Source organism: Aplidium turbinatum, chromosome 1 (assembly GCF_918807975.1).
Source record: "Aplidium turbinatum chromosome 1, kaAplTurb1.1, whole genome shotgun sequence".
NCBI lineage: Eukaryota > Metazoa > Chordata > Ascidiacea > Aplousobranchia > Polyclinidae > Aplidium > Aplidium turbinatum.
In genome coordinates, this window is record NC_137472.1 from 30415187 (window position 1) to 30438024 (window position 22838).

General features: G+C 36.3%; 2 protein-coding genes across 2 annotated transcripts; one reads left to right on the forward strand and one right to left on the reverse strand.

The window, feature by feature from the left end:
* The first annotated feature begins 497 nt into the window (after positions 1–497).
* LOC145771083 (pyroglutamyl-peptidase 1-like) lies at positions 498–9286 on the forward strand. Its single transcript, XM_082582828.1, has 5 exons — positions 498–645; positions 1492–1611; positions 4424–4503; positions 6400–6552; positions 7751–9286. Exons 1-5 carry the CDS (start codon positions 559–561, stop codon positions 7920–7922), a joined length of 612 nt encoding a protein of 203 aa, XP_082438954.1. The 5' UTR covers positions 498–558; the 3' UTR covers positions 7923–9286.
* Positions 9287–9413: 127 nt separating this feature from the next.
* On the reverse strand, positions 9414–21998 carry LOC145770877 (alpha-methylacyl-CoA racemase-like). Its single transcript, XM_082582622.1, has 8 exons — positions 21804–21998; positions 21026–21129; positions 13526–13669; positions 12821–12892; positions 11621–11709; positions 10960–11140; positions 10687–10879; positions 9414–10509 (listed from the first exon to the last, which is right to left on the reverse strand). Exons 1-8 carry the CDS (start codon positions 21944–21946, stop codon positions 10290–10292), a joined length of 1146 nt encoding a protein of 381 aa, XP_082438748.1. The 5' UTR covers positions 21947–21998; the 3' UTR covers positions 9414–10289.
* Positions 21999–22838: the final 840 nt, after the last annotated feature.

Consider the following 22838-nt stretch of genomic DNA (forward strand, 5'->3'; position numbering starts at 1 on the left):
TTACGTTTTGCACTTGGTGCTATGGTTGCACATAAATACGAAGCCTATATAACAACATGCCTAGCGGCCTGAATGCATAATGATATCCTCGTCTTGTTTGAGTAAACAGGAGAATATAGGCTCAGAGGCTGTATTTACAATATATGGTAAATATAGGGTCATTCCATGCCAAACACCCTGAAATTTTGAAACTACTCAGTTTTACCCCCTCCAAATTTGCAAAAAATCGGACAAAAGGTTCTATATATAATACCGGTATATATATAACATGATTGAGCTAAAAATTGAAAATTTTAGATCAAAATCTATTGTATAATACTTTTCAAATTATGACATTTAGAATTATGACATTAGAATACCAGTATCCTAATTATATCACAGTATTTTGCTTCAACAAAAATTTAAAGTGTGGGAAGAGCTTCACAATAACACTAAATCGATTACATTTGCGTTGCTACTTTCTTCTAATTGTATTTGTATTGTTTTTGTAGCTTAGAGATTAGTATTATTACAATAGATATCGGTAGGTAAGGACTTTGTTAAGTTTTTCTATATAAAATGCCTCCATCAAAAAAAACTGTTGTAGTCACTGGCTTTGGATTATTTGGAGATTATGAAGTAAATTCAAGTTGGGTTGCTGTAAAGGTAAGAATGTTTCTCATTCCCACCATATTGACAACCGCGCAATTTCCAGCGTTTGATGTTGACAGCCACGCAAATGCAGCAGCTGAAACTCTTCTCCCTCGCGCAATGTTCAAACTTTCCAATCTGGCACCACTGTAAGGCGATTATATAGTATGTACGGTATGTTGTTTTATCTTAATTCTTATTACAGAGCCTCAACCAATTCTACCATTTTGTTGCATGATGCTATAATTAATATTAGCAGATGAAATCTAGAATTTCTGATTAACTCTTTCATTTACCTTGTAGGCAGGCCTATCATACTTGATTTTCATAGTCCTGCACTTATTTGTCAATGTTATGATTTCAAAAAGGAATGGTTTTTCAGTGCACTCCATTAGTAGCTGTAGTTAAAATTTTAATCGAAGTAAAAAATGACCAAAAGTTTGGTGAGTGAAAGGGCTTGATTAGGTTTTCCCACCCATGCTATTTATTATTTTAGCATTATAATGTCGTAGCGGTTCTACCAAGAGACCTGTGCCTGCTCTCAATAATAATTAATCAACCCAACAACATTGAGAGCATTAGTTAGATGCTTTTACTACTCATCCCTGTGGTCTTAAAGCTAACATGTAATGCTGAAAAAGCTCAATGCTCATGTCCTTGCATCTTTTTTAGCAGAAAATGTTTTGTATCGTATCGGTATAGTGTTCTTCTGAACATGCATATTTTTGTTGCAAACTTTACTAACATTGCAAATAGTAAATAAAATATCTTTCGTATCATTTTTTCAACATAAAAATTGGCATGTCTAAATGACAGCTGAAAAACATCAAACAATCTTTCATTCAGTTATTTTTATTGCAGGAATTAAAAAAGATGGGTTTGGGCATAAAAAATGTGAATTTGGAGACAAGGGAAATTCCAGTTGAGTATGCTGCCATTGACAAGAAAATGAACCATCTCATAGATAAATATGACCCAATTGTAAGTAGCATTTTTGCACATCACTTCAGCAAGTGTTCTGCAATATTCAATTGGTTCTTTAAAAATGTATAATTTTTGAAACATTTTAATAATTTGACAATTTTTGTGTACATGGAATTGGAGCAGGATTTAGCGTAACTATGACCTGGTTTTAATGGCTTCAACTGGCTTTGCCATACACAATTAGACATTTTGTAATGCATTTCAATGTATTTACTACCCAACTTATATAATTTTTCATGGCAAGGATATCAGAAAAAACTGTTTAAGAAAATTGAATAACACAATGTATAATAACCTTTGCTGGATTCTGCACTGGAAAACCACTTCAACACTCGGCTGTCTTTCATCACAAATTATTGAATTATCATATGGAAGTCATCGACTCACCTTGACACATTAACATTTTTTCGCTTTTATTTTAATATGAGATACCTGCGGTGCATTCGCGGATTTATGGGGGGGGCCAGGGGGCCCTGGCCCCCCCAAAATTTTGTGAAAAATTGTATGTTTCCGCATCAAATGGTTTGATATGCTTCTAAACAGCTGATATTAGTCCCTCGGCATCACAATTGATGAAAATGGTTGTTTTAATGTATAATATATTTTCTAGCATATCGTATATGGGTCAGATGCATCAATTTTGTACCCTGTGGTCTCCAGAACGCATTTTTGCAGTTTTGGTATTTCTTAAGGTTTCAGTCTACTTTTTTAGGCTTTAAGTTACAGTTTAGATATGTGCCCCCCCTATGTAATGCTAATTTTCAATGGAAATTGTTAACTTCTTAGCAAAAATTTTGGATTTATCACAAAATTGCCCACTTTTTTTGGATTTTTCACGTTTTTACTTCTGTAATTCCCTTGTGATTTTTCACAGGCAAATACTGCAGTGCTAAACTGACTTTTATTTAACACTGTGCAGCTTTAGCTACATTTTAATGTTGAAATGACACTGGCTTTACAATTTTGGCCTTGTATTTTTCTCAATTTTACGAATCTGCAATTTTGGCTCCACTATGTTGTAGTCTCCAGAACGACCCATGGTACTACTCTACCAATGCCTACTCTGTGCTCCTGTTTGGGTGTAAAATGATGCAAATTTATATATAAACAAACCTACAAAACAAGAAAACAGATTTACTAAAAAGTGTGATAATAGTTCACTCTTCTATGGAAGCTATTTAGCCTGGCTCCAAAATTGTGTAGTCTCCAGAACAAACTTTAACAAAAAATGTATGCTTCCCTGTTTAAAATGGCAAACATTCTTCCAGTATGTGATGAACTAGTATGCTCACTTAGCAGGATTTCATAGAGAGGACTCGGAATAAATAAAAGATTAGGAATTTCTTTCTTATTGAATTTGTCTGTAGTCTCCAGAACACCGTAGTCTCCAGAACCTTTTTTTTTTCTTTTTTTTTGTAAAACCAGTAAGCACTCCTTTGTACAGTTATTTTTACATGTAATGTTACTATAAAAGTTGCTCATAAGAAATGATACCTGTTGAAGCATTCTGTAACGTATTTTTGATCTTAGAGAACATAGATATATACAGTTAAAGTTGTTAAATTTTAATTTAGCTGTGATTGTGAGGTGCTTTTTACGCATATCTGATTGGCAATGGCTCCATATGAAAAAAGTATTGCTATTACTATTGCTAGCATATGATTTATTACTACCTTGAGGTCAAACAATACATGACTTTGGCTGAAGTATCAGAATATTTAGGTACATTATCGCACAACTGCAGTAAACCTGCTAGAAACTGATAAAATAGGTATACTCACACTGATATTTAATTTTCAGTATAAAAACATGATATTTTTTGGGGGCAGTCTTTGATTTAGTTGGTAGAGAAGTATCTCAAGACTTTTAAATCAAAATTTTATGGCACCAAGCATTCTGAATTTTTTCTCCGTTCTGGAGACTACAGGTACAAAATTGATGCATCTGACCCATATGTCATAGTATCATTGTTCATATCTGTTTAGCTTTTTCTTTCTGTTTAATTGATTTTCAAATTTTTTGGCCCCCCCCGAAAAAAACTTTTAGATTCGCGCCTGCTGCGGTGTATGTTAAACGTCAAGCGGGCATACTCTGATCTTTAGATTGTCAATGCACCTTCGTTACTTCACCATCGAAATGCAAAGAGCACATCTTTGGTCTAAACCGCCTTCTAAAATACAAAACTTTCAAAACTGTATGTTACCGTAGTTACCTAGTGCAGATATTTAGAATAGGAATAATTCAGTAATGGAATGTTTAAACACTGCTTATATATACCGGAATGGCCCGTTTCGGTGAGTCCGATTCGGTGAGTCCGATTCGGTTAGTCCGATTCGGTGAGTCCGATCCCTTAACGGGGGATTTTTTCAATTTTTTTTTTAAATTATCGGGTACCGTAGCCTAATTATCATTGCCGTTTTAGGGTTAAGGGTTAGTGGTTAAGGGTTAGAAGTTAGGAACTCACCGAATCAGACTCACCGAATCGGACTCACCGAATAGTAGCAGACCCTATATATACATGCAATTCTACAAACATAGAATTAGACCACAAGAATGAAAGGTTTCTTAGAAATACAAAAAGTTGACATGTTGACATATTATGCAATTTTAATGTTCTTGAATTAAATAAGCTGTCTGAATATGTCTACATTTATTCATGCGCACAATAAAAATACGATTATTTAATGCATTTGCACATTCCATTGTATAATCTCGGAACTACTGTATATGGCAAGCAGCATTGGTTTGTTATGAATATGAAGTGAGTGTCAAAAATACTTCATCTATAAAAATGAGCTGTTTTTCGCAGTTGATTGTCAATGTTGGTGTATCTGGTCTTGCCGAAAACTTAACTTTGGAACAATGTGCACACAATACTTGTTATTCCAGGTAGGCTAGTTTCATTGTAGCATAGTTCTTACTTTTTTTTAAATTGAAGATACAGGAATTATTTTAATCAACCGTAGATTTCTTCAATGACTTATTTTCTTGTTGTCTCCTATCATTATGACTTACACCAGGGGTGTGCAACCTTTATTACAAGAGGGCCAGATATAAATATCTGGGTGAAACCGCCGGCCGCACGTTTATTTAACATATGCTTTCTAGTAGCTGCAGGCACAAAAAAGTAGTTTTTTGTTATTTATGTTATTCTTATGGCATTATTAGGGGTTTCCTTGCAGAAATAATAAGTTATTACACATAAATTTCTGAGGAAAACTGCTATTCAAATTTATTGTCACATCGACTTTGAACGAGTTCAGTGAGAAATTTGCAGCTGGCTTGTTTTCCCGACAACTACAGTATTTCCAAATTTACTATGGAAGTGCTCGCAATTCGAAGTCCATTTTCCAAGTGTTCGTATGTCAGAACCGATCAATATTGAGATTTTATGACACCCATTTTAGAAAAAAATTGTTTGCACAAATACGTTGAGCCAATAAGAGCCATTTTTGAAGCCATGAATTTTTTCAAATATGAAAAGTCATCTTGGTTGAGATGTTTTCGGTAAAAATCGCCAAGATTCATTTCTAAATACTTTACTTTTAAATCCGTTTTCTCTTGAAGATTAATCAGTTTGAATTGGATATCAGCTGGTGCTTTGTCACTGTCCGTGTTGAGTGGCGAAGAGAGTATATCAAACAAATGTTCATGAGATTTGAAGTCCTTGAAACGAGCCAAAAATTCATACAATAATCAATTTTTCAAGTTGGTCTGCAAATTCAGTCTTCTTCTCAAGATGCATTCCATAGTCTTTCAAAGCTGGAAAGTGGAAAAGATTTCCTGTCTGTATGTGGGCTTTCCAAAGCCATAATTTGTTCATAAAGCCTTTTATATGACCATACGTTTCATTTGCATACTGAATTTTTTGCTGCAGTCTTGTATTGAGATCATTCAGGTCCGTAGTTATAGCAACCAAGAAAACTAGATCGCATATCCAATTTTTGTTTTCCATTACAGCTATTGGGTGCCCTTTAAGTTTCAAAAAATTCACGACTTCTTTCCGCAGTTCGGAAAATCGTCGCAACATGCAGCCCTTGCTTATCCAACGCACCTCGGAAAAAAGTAGATCTTTGTGTGTTGTGTTGAGATCATCCAGGAACTTTTGAAACTGACGATGGCTGAGCCCTCGTGCTCGAATGAAATTTACTGCCTTAATTACCGGGCTCAAGACCTGTTTGAACTTCAAGCATTTTGCGCACAGGTTTTGCTGGTGAATGACAGCTTACAATAAAAAATTGCTTTGTCATCATCGGTTTTTCTCTCCCTCAAGGCAGACTTCAAGAGACCCATGAATCCAATGCCAGTTCCGGACATGGATCAAGAACTATCAGCTGCGATTCCGCATAAGCTGGAAAAGTCCTGTTCGAACTTGTCAAAAGCATCCATTACTTCAGTGAAGATGTCAGCACCAGCTGTCGTGCCCTTCATTGACTGTAGTGACAGAAGCTGTTCCGTTTCGTTTAAGTCTTTGTCCACCCTTTTTACAAATATGGCCAACTGTGCTGATGGTTAACAGAAGGTGCGAAATGTACAATAATCCATTCTACAATGAACTGTTCACACCTACCAGACTAAACTAAATTATAAACACCTTTCGCGGGCCGCACACAATTCAAAATTGGCACATCTTTGCGGGCCGCACAATTTTTCTTCGCGGGCCTCACGTTGCACACCCCTGACTTACACGGCTAGACTCATCGAGACCGAAGTGCCAAATATTTGGTTTGCTTATACTACTAATGTGCAGTATGACGTGGTTCAGAGTGTTTAAATGTTTTATAGGCCTGATGTAAAAGGAAACTGCCCTGCCCAAAACTGCTGCAAAGAAAACGGACCATCGGTTTTAAAGTCTTCCATAAACATGCAAAGTATCGCCGAATCGACACAGGTTAAAGACGCCAAGCTCACTGTTGTAACGTCACAGGACGCAGGAAGGTAAGCAAATTTTTTTGCTTGTTTATGATTGAACAAGTTGTCCAACCGATGTCCAACATCGGCTGGACGACATCAGAACCGCCACTGCTGTGAAGGTTTGCGCCGAAAATTAAATTTCTTTTGTTGCTGAAAACCTAATTACCCTTGGATGACAACTAACTGCAGTAGGTCGATATTCTCCTGCACAGAGTTTAAACAAATGGTTTACTTTCGGGCGAGTGATGAGCACAGACTGCACAACTCTAAGGTTAGTTACAACGCAATTGCATTTGGAGACGCTCTACGCTATTGTCAACTGAACAATTTCCGAAGTTTGCTCGTGTTTTGCTTATCACATAATGTTTAGTTGAAATGGCGGGTTTGTTCTTCATCCAGGCACCGCAGCCATTGGGCTGTGTTGCTATCAAGCGTTGTAATTTCCATTGATATTTCCATTTTGAGGTCCGTAAATCGGGCAGTATCTGGTCTTCGGTTCTGAATACAGTTTAGTAGAATCCTGTTCTCACTGGAAAATACTGGAGTGTTGGAGAAACGTTTTGTGCATTTATTTACTGCTCTATACATTGGCCCTTTGGGAGCTCAGTGCACGCACACGAATCACGTATGCGGTTCGTAAAAAGGTTTATTGTTTGTCGCTTTGTGAAGTTGGGTTCTTTTCTTGTCGCCATTTTTATGTATTATTTCTCTGATACTGCTTCCTGCGAAACGAACAGAGTCCGCTGCATTTTACAGCCATTTCAATGATCTGATTCCAACTAGAAAGCAAACCCAAACCTACCAATATCAATGCTGTTAGGCAGCCACTGGTCTGGTATTGTTTGTGGTTATAATTATAGCACCATGTTGAGAGGTAATTTTCCTCGTCTTCATGCACATCATATATTTTCGTTCTAAGTACAAAGAGGGGTACTTTCCATCCAGAATTAAACTCAGTTTTCTTTTTCGAACAACTAGATTGCTGGTTAGATTTGTCATACTCTTTCCAGTTTTGTGTCTAGGCATTGGTTCTGACTGGTTCAATATCTCTACACTTTAAAATTATACATAACCACTCAACTTTTGATAGCTGAGTGTGGGAAACTGCTCTTCCATTGATTTACTGCATATTTTCAATTATTTATTGATGAGCACACGACTACGTTTTGAAGTACAGTAGCAAACCTGGAACTTCAATTAATCGAACATCTTTATTTTTCAGATATTGTTGCGATTACATATACTACACTTCACTGTCGTCGAAATGTGGCAATGCTGCGTTTGTGCACACACCTCCCCTAAACCGACCCTACAGTGGCTACGTTCTTGGAGTTGGACTACGCGCTGTAATACAAGCAATGTTGGAATATATTGAAAATCATTCTTCGTCTTAATGTTCATTCTTCTGTGATGGGATAAAATCTCCGAAATTCATTATCCGTATAAACGTGTATTCCGCATATATTATGAATAAGTTATATAATTCTTTTTCTATCAATCTACTGTATTTTTAAGCAGGCTTGTGTGTTGTTGGTGACACTAAGCAGGCGCACAAAGTTCCGATTTTAATTTAAATGTCAGATATCGTTCCCTATTATCTTACGAGAAGTTGACTAAACCTTCAGCAGGTTGAACTGGGTCTTTTTGACCCAAGTACAAACGTCTTTTCCCCTAGTTTAATCGTAGTTTTTGGAAGTTATCTCAGAGGGATGAGGTTGTTGTAACTTTGAAAACTTTTTTCGGCACCAGTTTTTGATTTTCTGATGAACTGAGAAATTATATCAGACTAGTGGATTATTTCGACTCTGAACAATTACATTTTCACTACCGTAGCACGGATGTTTTTATTAGTTCACAATATATTGGCTGGTCTTGATGCCCTTGTTTGTTTTATTACTACACCTAAGTCTGCATGAAACTTTGCTTGAATGTATTGTGCTAATTATTTTACAACCAGTGCTTTGCGCACGCTTAATAGCTTAACTGTAGCTAGTAGGAATGGTATTTCCACTTTCCTTTCACAAAATGATGTTATGCAATTCAGCTGCGTTATCCTTAAAAGCGCTTAGCAGTAGATTGTGTAAAACGGAATTTTTTATGCAATCTCGCGGCAACAGGTGGTTGAGTTGCTGATTTGAAGCCACGTCTTCTCGCATAGCACTTTCGTGGGGTCGGGGTAACACTCGTTGTGAATCCGGCGCTACAAAGCAGTATTAGAAACCTAACCTGTGTTATGTATTTAAACAAGTCCTTCCCAGGTAATCGACTTTGTGCTGTTTTTCTTTTTGCACGGCGTGTAGATGCTTTTTAACACTTCTGTTGTAGGCAAGTTTTTGTTCCTGTTTCATCGTTGAGAGATTCTTACCAACAATAAAAAATTAACTTAGATAGATAGGGCCGTTTCGGCACATGTTAAATCTTCCGAATTTTTACTTTTCCATGACGAATCATGTTTTTTACAGCTGTTGCATATCTTGAACGAGAAAGCCTCATGTCATATGCCACTGTTGCCAGCTTTTGTTGAGGTGTTCTCAGATTGCACATGGCTAGAATGGTATGATCTAACTACATTTCATACATCAAAGGTCAAAACGATCCAAAATCTGGTGTAACCTACGCTTATTTCTGTGATTACCTTGATATTTTTTTTAGCAGTTGTATCGTTAGAACACTCGTTCTTACGTACACTATGAGGGATTATGCGTTCCAAAGTGATATTTGTCCATTCTGCAACTTTCGTCTAATTAAAGAAAACTGATGACAATGATGCTTCATCCATGAAATACAGAACTAGACGTTGTGTGGTCAGGTCGCTGCCTTTACAGCAATGTATCCATCAGACTGGCACTACCTCTGTTTCAATCAAAAGATTCATTTGCTTCTAATTAATTATTTATTGAAAAACATTGCATAAGAAAAATTGCTTAGGCTACTATTGCGCTTCAAGAAGAGTTTTTTTTTTACGTTCCAAGCTGTTGCAATTAACCCACTTAGCAAGAAAGAAGCCTAACTCTTGAAAGCAAGTAATATATTCCTTACGAGTTTTACGGTTTACAGCAAAAGCTGAAACGTTTCCAACATATTTGTTTGGGAATCTCGCAACAGCATAACATGCATAGTGCATACGGTAGGTTATTACTCGTTACGTAACTGAACATTTGTAAACTTAGGCATGAAAATAACACTTGTCAACAAATTTTACTTATTTTTTTTTCAAATCAGAAAGACAAGCAAACTTTTCTGCGTTGATTCCGAATCTACTTTTGATTTTTCTCAAGCACATCCGGTTTTGAAACTATTTGCACTTTAATATTTCAGGTATTTTGACGTATCCTATAGTATTTAGTCATATAAAATGCAACTGGTAATCACAATGCATTGTGAAGTCTGCAGTGTGCAAGCTTGAGGTCAAAATTAGGTCAGTTTGCGTTGCTATGGGTCAAATTTAAACAACAAAAATGCAAATATCTCAAAAACTTGATGTGCTGGAGAAACAATAAGGACATTTTCGGAATCAGCGTCAAAACACTTTAAGGATCACCTTATCGGATCCCCGTTTAAAATTTGCTGTTGAGTGTTGACCGGTGATAATAATCATTCGTGCTCATTCCACCAACACGAGTCAGCGTTCGCAGCAGCACCAACGTATTGTCGCATCACAATACTCACTTTAACGTAATCAAATAAATTAAGTACGTGTGGAAAAAACAAGATCATGCAGCAGAGATTATCAATAGCCTAAACGAAAGCAACAACAACGGCTACATTTTACTTTTCATAGAATTATCTTGGACAACGCCAGACGATATTAAATCTGCGATCTCTTTCTCTGTGAAACCACTTTCTTGTAGCACTTCTTTTGTGTGCTCCCCTAGTGTTGGCTGTGGTCCTTGGTCTGCGATGGCGGGGGTGCGGGACAACTTTGGGGCGGGATTGGGAATGTAGTGACCTTCGGGGTCTTTGAAATACGTACCGGTTTTTCTGAATAATTTGAATATTCACAGTATGAACAATTGAACATTGAAGAAGCTGAGTTAGTGAATATCTAAGCAAAAGTTTCTCACATTATTGTCTCAACAGTCCTGTTTTCAACTAAAATTGCACACATTGTGCTAACTATGCATGATACAACATACACTGGAGTACAACACTTCTTACATATTATGGGGATCCAAAGCGGCTTCAGCAGGAGTTAATACAGGCATGACGCACGAATCGTTGTCTTCAATCAGATGAGACAATTCTGCTACTGTTCGCATGGATATCGCTTTGGTAATACGCTCGCGAAGCTGCGGCCATTTAGCTGGGTTCATTTGATCAACTGCGCTTTCATCGTCGTACAACTCAAGACCTGGTGAAGAGGCACGCTTTACGGTTTGATAGAAGCTTAAATTTACCTGGTAGACTATGCATAGATAGAGAATGGCTCACCTTCCAGAAAATTCTTATAAAATTTCGGCTCCAAGGCTCCGATCGAGACGTATTTCCCATCTTTTGTCAGAAAGGTATCGTAAAACGGTGCACCGCTGTCCAGAAAGTTTTCGCCGGGAGGGTTTGGGAAGAGATGATGCGCCGTGAAGAGGAAAGAAGAGGCGTAAGCTGACCCTGCCACCTGGAAGGTCAATTAACGAAAGACTCTGTTTTCACTTTTGCATTTGAGCGAAGGAGCAACATGTCAAAATCCACAATTAGTATTATATCACAAAAATCAAGAAGCGGTAGAAAGCTTACAACGTAAAAATATGAAAATATCCTGTCCAAGACAACAGTCATTGCATAATTTAACTATCAGACATGAGGACGTGGTCACTGGTCAGTATTACGCGCTGTCCAAGAATCGTGTAAAGCCAAGTTTGTCGCTAAGTGGTCAGTCTACATAACGCGATGCGATGGCTCTTGAGCTTCCTCATTGAGGGTGTCACGTGATAAATTGTAGCCTAAATCTATTTTGTTAAATGAACCAACTACGAGAAGTCTCACAAATGGGATTGCTGAGCCAAGTCGTGAAGTTTTTACTACTTCTACAAAAGCACGATTAATGATTTCAAAGCTGCACTTTCAAATTGAAATCGAGCACAAAGATATCACTCACCATGTTCAGGTCAATCACTTGACCAAGACCGGATTGCTGACGTTCATGCAACGCGGCAACTATCCCAAAAGCAGCTAGCAGACCGCCCCCTGCGGGACAACAAAAGCTTATAATGGAAGTTTAAAGGCATTTAAAAAGATTTCCAAGAGTGCGTTTGTCTTGAACTGACATTGGAAAGCTATATTCAAGTACCTGATGAAGCCAAAATGATCTAACCTTTTAGTAGCGCATTTGCTTACACTGATAAATCAACGTCATCATGGGAAACAAGTTTTAGGAGAAATTTTATTCTTATGTTCCAGTGTTTCCTTAAATATCTCTTAAAGCGATTCATTTTTCCACTTTAAATTGAAAAACAGTGGAAGTACGACTGAAGCAAATGTAGCGCCTCTCGGTTACTCTTGCAAAAATGTAGCGCGCTACTTTTGTATTCAAGGTGGTAACATTTATTGTTAATCCACCCCTCTTCAAACAGATACTTTTGTAACCTACACTTTCACATACCGTTATTTTTTTAGAGCATTATTATTATTATTCTTTGTTAATACCTTCGCAACAACTTTGTTAATACCTTCACACAAACATGCAGGAATTAACGATGTAATGTATTCTTTGCTACCGTGCGTTTTCCACTAACAAATTATGTAGGTTTCACTACGATGATACTTTCAACAAGAAACAAGAGTTCACCCGATGCTTTACTTCATCATGCCTAATCTTTCGTATTCGGGCCCCGCTTGCACATTGTGCAATTAATTAACCCTCACTTCAATTACATGTCAAACGACTTCATCTGTAAACGCAGTTGCTGCGTCACTAGCATAATGCTGGAACATGTGAAAAAAATACGAAAATTTATCAAATCAAACCATAAATTTGAGTGAGCAAAAATTCACTTCAAGCGTTTGATTGTTTTAGTTTTTAAAAAATGATGGTTTAGTTTGAAAACTAATTGTCATAACAAAATCTAATGCGGATCAAATGAAATGATTTCGCAAGCCACCCCTGATTTAGATTAAATGGACAAAAATGTAGGTAAGTCGGTGTACACACGCACCTATGAGTGCGTCAATTACGTGTTTGTCGGGGCACTGCTGAAAATTTCAATGCATCAAACCGTTTCAGCGCTTAAATGGAAACGATTTGATGGCAAAATCTCTTTTTCTTCAACCCGCCTTCATTCTGATCAAACGAACAAACCTGCAAAATCGGCGATGATATTCACAGGGGCAGTGGGATTCTCTCCTTTTCTTTTGAGTTTTGAAAGGACTCCTGAAATACAAACTCTCAGCTAGAAAATTTGCCATTAGCCAAGTTAATACTTAAAGGTGCAGCAAGAGCGTGGACGTCACTAGCTATTGTAACGACGTTCACGCGTGACATATTGAAAAGAAATGTTTTATTTTGGTGAAAACGATCACTCCGATTTTTCTATCTAGATAGCTATATTTTTTTCCATACCAGCGACGAGTGATATTACTACTGTACTTCGAAACATGAACAACTTTTAAAGTACCTGTGGTAACTTTAAGCAGCCTCAAGCCAAAGAAAAAAAAACAAAAACGCATAAAATAACGACACATTGACTTCAACACCATTCGTCATAGCATATGACTAGCGAACTCGCAGCATCAGGCTAAAACAGGTCGTTTGTATAACATATATTCGTGAAGTAAGTAACGATCATGCTGCTAAAAGCTAAACTCAACCTATTACACAACTTTATCTTTGTTGAGTGTGAAAAATATGCTATGCTGCTTAATAAATGTTTTAGCAAATTTTGTTTGGATAAACGTCTCAGTTGGTATCGGTGATGGCATCGGGCCATCAGTACATCTCTGTTTGTAGGGTATGATAGTCAGTAAGATTGTACAGTATGGTAAGCTAATTGAAAGTAATGCTAACCTGATGTAGCAATGTAATTAATGTCATGCCCAGCTTTCATCTTATATGGTCCAGTTTGGCCAAATCCACTCAAACGGCAGTACACCAAGCCAGGGTTTTCTTTTCTCAGAATATCAGGCCCAAGACCCAGTTTTTCCATCACACCTAAAAATTACAAAGACAATTTTGTAAGCATTGACAAACTATCATTATTGTTGAAAAGTTTGATTGGTCATTGGGGTACTCAATGTGTTTTTACATCTATCGAAAAATTGAAGACAAGCATATTATAGGGTTCCGTTGCACGTGGTAATCCACCATTATTAGTACGGTACCAAGTTGTTCAACTTATGTATGAACGAAAGGTGACACAGATATTCTTTCTCTCAAGCCAAAGTCCATATGTCACATTTTAACCTTTTACATTATTTTTCTCTACACTTTTAGTGCGTTCCCAAGATGGTAAATCGTCTTTGAAGCATTGCATTTTATGCTTAGCCTTATCACTTTTCATATAATATGATGGGCTATGAGCATTGCTAGGAAGGTACATTGGCAATATGCACTAATAGTTTGAGGAGGAATTCAAAAGTAAATATACCATATTTATCCGTGTATAAGTCGCATTCGTGTATAAGTCGCACCCCAAAACTTGGCTCAAATATTGGTACAATTTTTTTTTTAGCAAATTTTATTGAAAAGCAACAATCATCCATTCGTAAAGACAATTGTTTTGAAATAAAAAAAATGCTGTATTTTCATGTCACCACGTGTTTGCTTGCCAAGACGTGCCTTTTTCTCATTGCAATCAAGCGTGCCGCACACGCACATGCGAGATTTTCGCGTTAAAATTCACATGCATGCTGTGCAGTGAGCATGTTAATGCGATGCTCGCAACCCTCGAACGCAAAATTTAACGCTTAATAGCAGCGCTAACGCGCGATCTGTAGCATTCGTTTGTCAGAAGTTCAGAACCTTGTGTATAAGTCGCACCCTCATGTATAAGTCAACCCAATCAATAAGTATAAGTCAATCGTGTATACCCCAACCTTTTTGGGCAAGATTTGGTGCAAAATTTTGCGACTTATACACGGATAAATACGGTAATACATTTTTTGTATGTCATTGTTTTTTAACATCAGTCACAAATATTCAATGAGCACCTTTGCATATAAGGGTGATTGAAAAGTAACTCCCTATTTTAAAATAAATACAATTTATTCAAATGCTATATCATGTTTCTCAATTTTTGTGTATATATTACTTAATGTATGGCAATTTAATTTATGTTCTTGTTTTCCTTTCAGATTTGTTTGAATATTGTTCAATTTCAATCTTTTCAAATTTATTTTATTTCAAAACCCTACAAAAATGGCTGGACGTCTTACTCTACAGGAACGTTGGCTTGGCTTGAATGTTGGCTTGGTTTAGAGATTGGCCCAACCTCTTTAAAAATATTCTATGGAGTGATGAAGCTGTATTCCACATAGGTGGATTTGTGAACCGTCATAACTGCCACTACTGGGCGGAAGAAGACCCTCCTGTTACCTGTGAAAAAATGCAAAATCGACCCAAAGTAACGGTATGGTGTGGAATGACTTTTGATAGGATTGTGGGTCCTTTCATTCTTCGCGATACCATGAATGCCGAAAGGTACCTCGCTATGTTGAAAGATGAAATTTGGCCAATTATCAGTGCTTGGGAAAATATTGAAGATTTGATTTTCATGCAAGATGGAGCTCCTCCACACTTTGCTATTGTTGTTCGTGAATGGCTAAATGCTCAAGTTCCTGGAAGATGGATGGGTCGTCGCGGTTCACACGAATGGCCGGCCAGAAGTCCTGACTTAACACCCTGCGACTTTTTTCTCTGGGGTTGGCTGAAAGAGGAAGTCTACTCAACCAAACCAAGAAATTTGGAAGAACTTGAAGGGCGAATACGAGAAGTTATGATTTCCATCCCGCAAGAGTTTCTTGCGAAATCAGTTGATGCGATTCCTGGTCGACTTGAGAAGCTGGTGGCAAATAAAGGCGCCCATATCGAATTTTAAATAAAAGCCCATGCATTATACTTCCTTCTCATATTCATTAATTGTAGAAATTATATTTTAAAAATAAATTATAGTTTTTTTAAAATAGGGAGTTACTTTTCAATCACCCGTATATAGTGTTACTTAGTTTAAAAACAGTCAATAAGGCATATAATTATTTTTACACCACTGGGTAGGTTAGCTCACTAATGAGGTAGGAGGGAAAATCTTTGAATAAGGTGGAACATCATAGAGAACATTATATCTCATGCCAGTCACTGTAGCATTGCTCTTCAATACGGGTCTGCTACTGTTCGGTTAGTCCGATTCGGCTAGTTCCCTATTCGGCTACAGTTTTGAATTGTATTTTGTATTTTATTCCACAATCATAGGCGCCGACTTTTCAAAAAACTTTAGGGGGCGAGAAAGATGATGACGTCATAACCATAACGCTACTTTACTCAATTAAAGTAGTCTTTGATTAAGCTTAGTGTCTTGTTTATATTGACACCTAGGTCGCAAATCGAATTTATTAGAACCGCTGCTTGAAACAATTAGTTTTACAAATGCAGTACGCCTAGTCGTAAAAATTTTGATATTGTTAGCTCATAATTGGAACAGTTGGAAAACAAGCCGATTCATTTCCTTTTCGTGCGAGTGAATAACATCGATCAAGACAGTGAAGTTATCGAAATAAAACGCAAAAAATCGTGATTTCAAGCAGAGTGGAAACCCGCTATCGGTTTTATTAACCTCGTATCGCACGTTTTGCTAATTACTTACCTTCAATGCGTTAACAACGGCGAAGTGTTTTCTCTTCTGTTTTTTATCGAAAGTTTTTAGTCCTTTATCGAATACCGTATATACTCGAGACTCGAGAATAAGTTGAGATGTTCGCAAGTGAATTTCACCTCAAAAAGACAGGTTCAACCTATACACGGGACAAGCTATTGTCTCCAGCTTGGCAGTTTTCGAAATGAACGCATTTTTACTGCCGCAAAATCATTGTTGACGTAGATTACGGAGTTTGAAATGGCGTCAAAAAGTAAAAGTTTTGAATACGTTTATTTCCAGAATTTTATGTAATCAAACACTACAACCCAAATTTAAACAAACAATTATTTGCTGGCGGCGCGTCCATTCTACTAAACATTTACTAAGTTAGATGGATCACATACCCTGTGGTGTTAATTCTTTTGTAGTCATGTGGTTGCCTTTTTCTAATGTAATTTTGTTTTCCGTCCGTCTGTTTGTTTTCCACACTATTGCTTTTAACCGCTGCGTATTTCTTGATGCTTATTTCTTGCTTATTTCTTGATGCGTATTTCTTGAATTAGTTAGCTAGTTACCTTCAAGAAGTTGAAATTTATTGCATTTTATTAATATTTTCAGATTCCTGATGAGGGCTTAGGTTAAGCCGAAAACGTTCGAATGTTAAACTATTTTGTAAATATGTAAAATATATAGGCTACTGTTGTAATGCTCAACCCTGTGGTATTGTTGTGTCTTGCCTGTCTTTGGTATAAAAAAGCAAACTCTCTCCCGAAACTTTATTTCCAGTGATTCGAACTTAAATTTCAAATTTAATGATTTCTTGTCAATTCTAAAATTTATGCACTTGTTGAGCAATATGCAAAGCTCACGAGACAAAACAGAAAGAGCTGTTTTAAGAAATCGATTTTTTTATTTTTGCGTGTAGAATATATGTATAATCGTTCTTATTACGTAACATTCATGATCGTTAAAGTCGATGTCAAACCATAGCGGTAGCATAAAACAATGATGTCAGGTTAGCTAGGCGATAATAGCGGTAAGAGACGTCGTTATTGCAGGCAATATCTGCGGCCAAGACCATTAAACACCTTTTCTTTTATCGATTTTCAATTTAATTCTCACACATTGCGAACAAAACAATGCGTTCTTCTTCTTCTTTCGTTTGAGACCAGATCAAATCAAATTTCAGGGCAGGTGATGGAGAGCCAGGTGAGTGTAGCTTCGTCCAGCGTTGCTATACCATGCGTTCCATTTGGTGCCTTATAGATCGGACATTCGAGAACGACATGGTCAGCAGTTTGTTCCTCCGCGCCGCATTCGCAGGCCGGTGAGGGAGCCAAACCCCACTTGTGCATGTTGGAATGGAAGCGACCGACTCCGGTTCGGATTCTGTTGAGCTTGACCCAAGTCGGCCGAGGCAGGTCCATACCAGGGGGGCGCGCCACCGGGTGCGCCATTGTATGGTTATGACCCCACAATGCGTTCTGTTGAATCATAATTGATCTCACAGCGGAAAGACCTCGTTGAAAATAGCGCGTCTAATTTAGCTGGTTTACTTAATATTGCAGTGAATAGTTACGTGACTATTCCAGCAGCGTAAGTTACTCTTTCATCTACTTTGAAATTGCCATACCGTATGAGAAAGCCATGCGATCAGCTGCCGTTTTGCGGGCAAGAGCAACGTAGGCTATTTTTCGCTTTCGGCACTCTTTAAGTCCGTTTTTAAATGATCTAAATCTCTTTCCCGAAGTGTTTTATCTTTGAAACACCACTTGTAATTACCATTTTTGTTGCCCCTGGTTAGTGGTTAGGTCTAAACCCCACTCATCTAAAGCTTCGATAATTTCAACTATAAAAGAAACGATATAATATTGTGGAATAAAATACAACATTCTCTAAATAAACAGAAGGCGTGGTTGGATTTAGAATTTTGTAATAGTTGAGGATTCTAATATATTCTAAGTTTGCATACAGACGGTGACTTAGGATACATGTCGATTTTATGTGAGCAAACATTTCAATTTAATAGTTCAAACATTTTGCGCTAAATTTCACTTCCAAGTTATTTTTCTTTGTCGGAATGCAAAAGAAACAATATTGTGGAATAAAATACAAAATACAATTCCAAACTGTAGCCGAATTTAGGGAACTAACCGAATCGGACTAGCCGAAACGGACCATTCCGCTACAATACAATGCGCAGAAAGTTACATCATTATGATCCATCACATATGCAGTACTTTTAATGATTATACACATACACCACTGTAAGTTTATTTGTTGTTAAAAAAACAATGGTCATTATTACTATAGTTTCGTCGATCTAAAATGTTCAGAATGCAGTATTGTTTGATCAAAAAATGTCTCAATGAGGTATAGTTTATAACCTGGAAACAGGCATTTATATTAGACTGTTCCAATTTTGGGCAAATATCTCAGATTTTTACATAAATTGATCAAAAGTTGTAATTGGGCTCATCATCCACAAAAATAAAAACGGTTGAAGCACTAGTGGTTTTTATATTATATTGCAAGTCAGTTTGCCATGCTTTGGAAAGCTTTAAGCAGCAATTATTGGTTATATATATCAAGAAACTTGACAATCACCTTTGGCAGTTCTCAGAATGTTGTCTTTTATTATTTTTTAGTGACTCTCAGTCTGTGGGAAAAGTGAGCAATGGCTAAGGCACTGTTGCTCTAAATAAAATAAAATTGTTCTGCAGCAGATGCCTCTTCTGACTCAAAGTGTTTCACTGGCTGACCTTGTTGAAAACGATTCCTGGACACTTTTTATCCTGAGTGTAGGCCAAAACGCTTTTTAAAGACATACCCAAACTCTTAGCCACAACATAGTGGCTATGTTACTGCTCATAACTTGATGAAGAACAAAAATGTGGTATATAAATGATGCTTTCTAGCATGTTCCTGGTCTTCTAACAGCATTTAACACAGAAAAAGTTACAAACAGCAACATAAATATTTAAAGAGCATTGTCAGTCAAACTGGGACAAGCACGATTTGAAACTGCTACATCTAATGAAAGAGTGACAAAACAAAAGCTTTGAAGTGTCACAAAAACTTTGATTTTTTCTTGAGCTAAAAACACACGAGAGAAACCTAGCACATCGTCAGTCTGACAACTTCAATAACAACATACTGGATAAACATTTGAAAGTCTAATAAACTTACTTTTGTTTCAGTTTTTGTAAAGTTTAAACTAAACCAACACATGTTTCATGTACTCCATTGTGCTGACTTTGTCTTCAAGTTTCACCATAAATTATTTTTTGCTTGTCTGTCATTGAATCAAAAACCTAGCAATATAGTTCATTTTTTTTTATTTAGGCATTAATAGATTATGTAAATGAGGGATAATATGGTCTGATTAAGTTATATATGATAATATTGCTTTACAGAATGTTGTTCAATGTGAATATCTTCTAGAGACTTTCTTGATTCAAATGTGGCTTAAATATCAAAAATATGATATAATGTACTTTCAGATTTGTACAGTACCTGATATGTAGTGTGTAACTGTGTATATATATATTTAATTTAACCAGGTAAAGCACTGCATTTTTTCTCAAACAAGCTTTAAAATGCACTTATTAAGCTACTGCACGATAACTAATCTATGAATGACGATGCCTGAAAAACGTGTTTTGTGTAGATTCTCTAGTTAAGCACCAAACAAGTACTATCTGAAAAATTGATAAAAACGATCAAAATTCAAACATTTTTAACTATCACAAAAAATACCGGTACATAAAATAAACAAGTAAAATGTATTAATTTAAATGTATCATGCCATAGTTCTGGTTCAAAAAAAAAAATTTGTTCAAACGCTATCGGTCTTTTATATATTATACAGAATACAGTATTTTTCTACTTTTTTGGGTCATTTCCATGGAAACACTTCTACAGGAGACATCAAACGACAACTGTTTCAACATTTTTGTCGTTTTTGTGGATGATGAGCCCAACTACAACTTTTGACCAACTTATGCAAAAATGTGAGTGAAATAAATTTAAAATATATATATAAAAAGACAATTTTTTTTTAAATCTAGCAACACTGAAGCCGACTGAGGAGTTGGAGTCGTAAACTTTTCGCCTGACTTTACAGCCCTGGGTAAAACACAAATAACCCATTGTGGAAACAATTTAACATTTTGTAAAATCTACAGCAGTAAGCGACTTAGAAATCCTCTTTCATCACTGGATGTTTCTGAGCTAGTGCGTACAGTGTAGAAGCAAGAGCAATCTCACATAAATAATCGATATTGAAAAAATGTCAATGCATGTGCAGATAAGGGTTAAACAATAAACATAGACAAATTCTTGGTTTAAAGTACAAACAAATTACTTTTTAACATTGCAACACAACATCAATTTATCAGGTTTTTAGTGCGTCTAACTAAATTATATTATAGTCACTTACGGTATCTTAATTAACAAGTAGTTGGCAATGTCTACCTACAATTTAAAATATTGAACCGATGAAACAAACTACTTGTCACATTCAGTATCGAAAGCAATGGAATCATCTGCAGTTGAAACAAAAAAAAACTTTCAGACATTAAAAATATAAAGATTCAAAGAAAATGAAGGGGTGTACCAGCAAACATCTATAGGATTGGCCCATGAAACTAGAGAAGGATCCACAGAGGATACAAAAATTTTTTAATTCACTTTTTATTCACTTATTAAAAATATACCTGGTCGAAACGGTTCAATAAGCACATCCATTTGATTGCACAGACGTTTGACAACTGAGCGACCTCTTGGGCTCTTCAAGTTAATACTTGCTGATCGTTTCCCCCTATTTTGGTATATATACATTATGATATACAATATTATGAAACTAAATTACTAAAGTAATTAAACATGACCAAATTTCATGCAATAGTTAAGAATTCTCATCATGACTGTAATATTTTCTGAAACTCGTTAACTACCGGTAGGAAATATTTATAAATAATACAATCAATAAATAATGCAGCTTACTGATAAATAAATATGTATTTATCTTATTCAACATAACATTCATAACAACATATTTTATGTACATTGTACACTGTACTACCTTAACGTAAATAGTATTAAACATTTGATAACCCAGTCAATGCCTGCAAACATCAATTCAATTTTATTTTTTGCTGCTGGCACAAACAAGTACATACAGAACGGCAAAGCAAACATACAAATTTGATACCAACAAAAGGGAAAGATGGCAAAACCCAAAAGTTTAAAATATACATCAATAAAACAGTGTTACCACTATCTTAAAATTTCAAAACAGTGCCATTAATATCTCAAAACAGTGCCATTTAAAAGAAAAGATTTATTGACCAGAAAAGTCTTCATACATTCAAGCAAAATAATCGCATATCGCAATGGCACCTACCATACATCAATAAAGATAGCATCCTAGTAAACATCCACCTAATGCTAAATAATGTTTGTTATGGCAGCAAACTAAAATAACAAGCCTACCTTCCCAATGTATCAGTTGAAAATCCATCTGTTAACTTGTCAATACGAATCACTTTAGCTCCAAAATCTGTCAACACCATTCCAGCAAAAGGACTAGGAGCTAATCCAGCAAGTTCTAACACTTTGATACCTTTTAAAGCCATTTAATCTTCACAACATATAAGTCTCATACATAGATCAATTTATTTGCTCAAATTAAGCTTAAAAAAAGCAGAATTATCAAAGACACAATCTGATCTATAACTTGGCTATAACAATACATTTTGTATAATACAATATTAGAGTAGCCTACTGGTAGGTTTACTTTGCTACAATCAAACCTGTTTCTTACCACAAAAGCAGTGGTGAAGAATTGGAGACGCTAAGTAAGAAATATGTCTCTACTTCAATCAAAACACAGTACAGATATGTGTATACTGTACATATATATTACACTATTATTGAAGTAATCCACCTCTCATTACAATAATCAAAATACCCCAGTATTTTCTGCATTTTTAGACGCGTCAAAAGCATTTGACAGAATCAACCACTATAGCCTAGTCTATTTGCAAATTAACTTTCCCTTGACATTCCATTGTGTATATATTATATTATGCGATTATTAAGTTGTTGGTACCACAACCAACACATGCAAACACAATGAACAGCTACTGTACCCTATCTGATTTATTTACGATTACAGGGTGGAATTCCAACGAGCCGTGTTTTGAGCTTATTGTAGCCTATGCCTCTTTATAATTCACACCTGTGGACCGATGTCTCTGCTAACTAGAAAAAGAAGTTTAAAGCTGCTTACAATAAGACATAACCTATAGACGCGTGTTTGGTTTACATAGATATGAAAGTGTGAACACTTACCAAGTTCATTGTGATGTACATTACACGGTACTAACTATTGATGCTTTATTGAGAAAAAATGTGTATAATGCTCTGTTACGCTGCTCAGACTCCGAAAATAATTTAACTTGTGCCCTGCTAAATACTGATGTCTACCACCTAAGATTAAAATTTTATGATGTTGCTTGTAAATTG

Coding starts and splice junctions, on each gene's coding strand:
- LOC145771083 (XM_082582828.1), top strand. CDS start 559: ATGCCTCCATCAAAAAAAACTGTTGTAGTCACTGGCTTTGGATTATTT. Junction 646..1,491: donor CAAGTTGGGTTGCTGTAAAG/GTAAGAATGTTT, acceptor TTTTTATTGCAG/GAATTAAAAAAGATGGGTTT. Junction 1,612..4,423: donor TAGATAAATATGACCCAATT/GTAAGTAGCATT, acceptor TGTTTTTCGCAG/TTGATTGTCAATGTTGGTGT.
- LOC145770877 (XM_082582622.1), bottom strand. CDS start 21,946: ATGGCTTTAAAAGGTATCAAAGTGTTAGAACTTGCTGGATTAGCTCCT. Junction 21,130..21,803: donor TCAACTGATACATTGGGAAG/GTAGGCTTGTTA, acceptor ATACCAAAATAG/GGGGAAACGATCAGCAAGTA. Junction 11,141..11,620: donor AAGTGATTGACCTGAACATG/GTGAGTGATATC, acceptor TTGACCTTCCAG/GTGGCAGGGTCAGCTTACGC.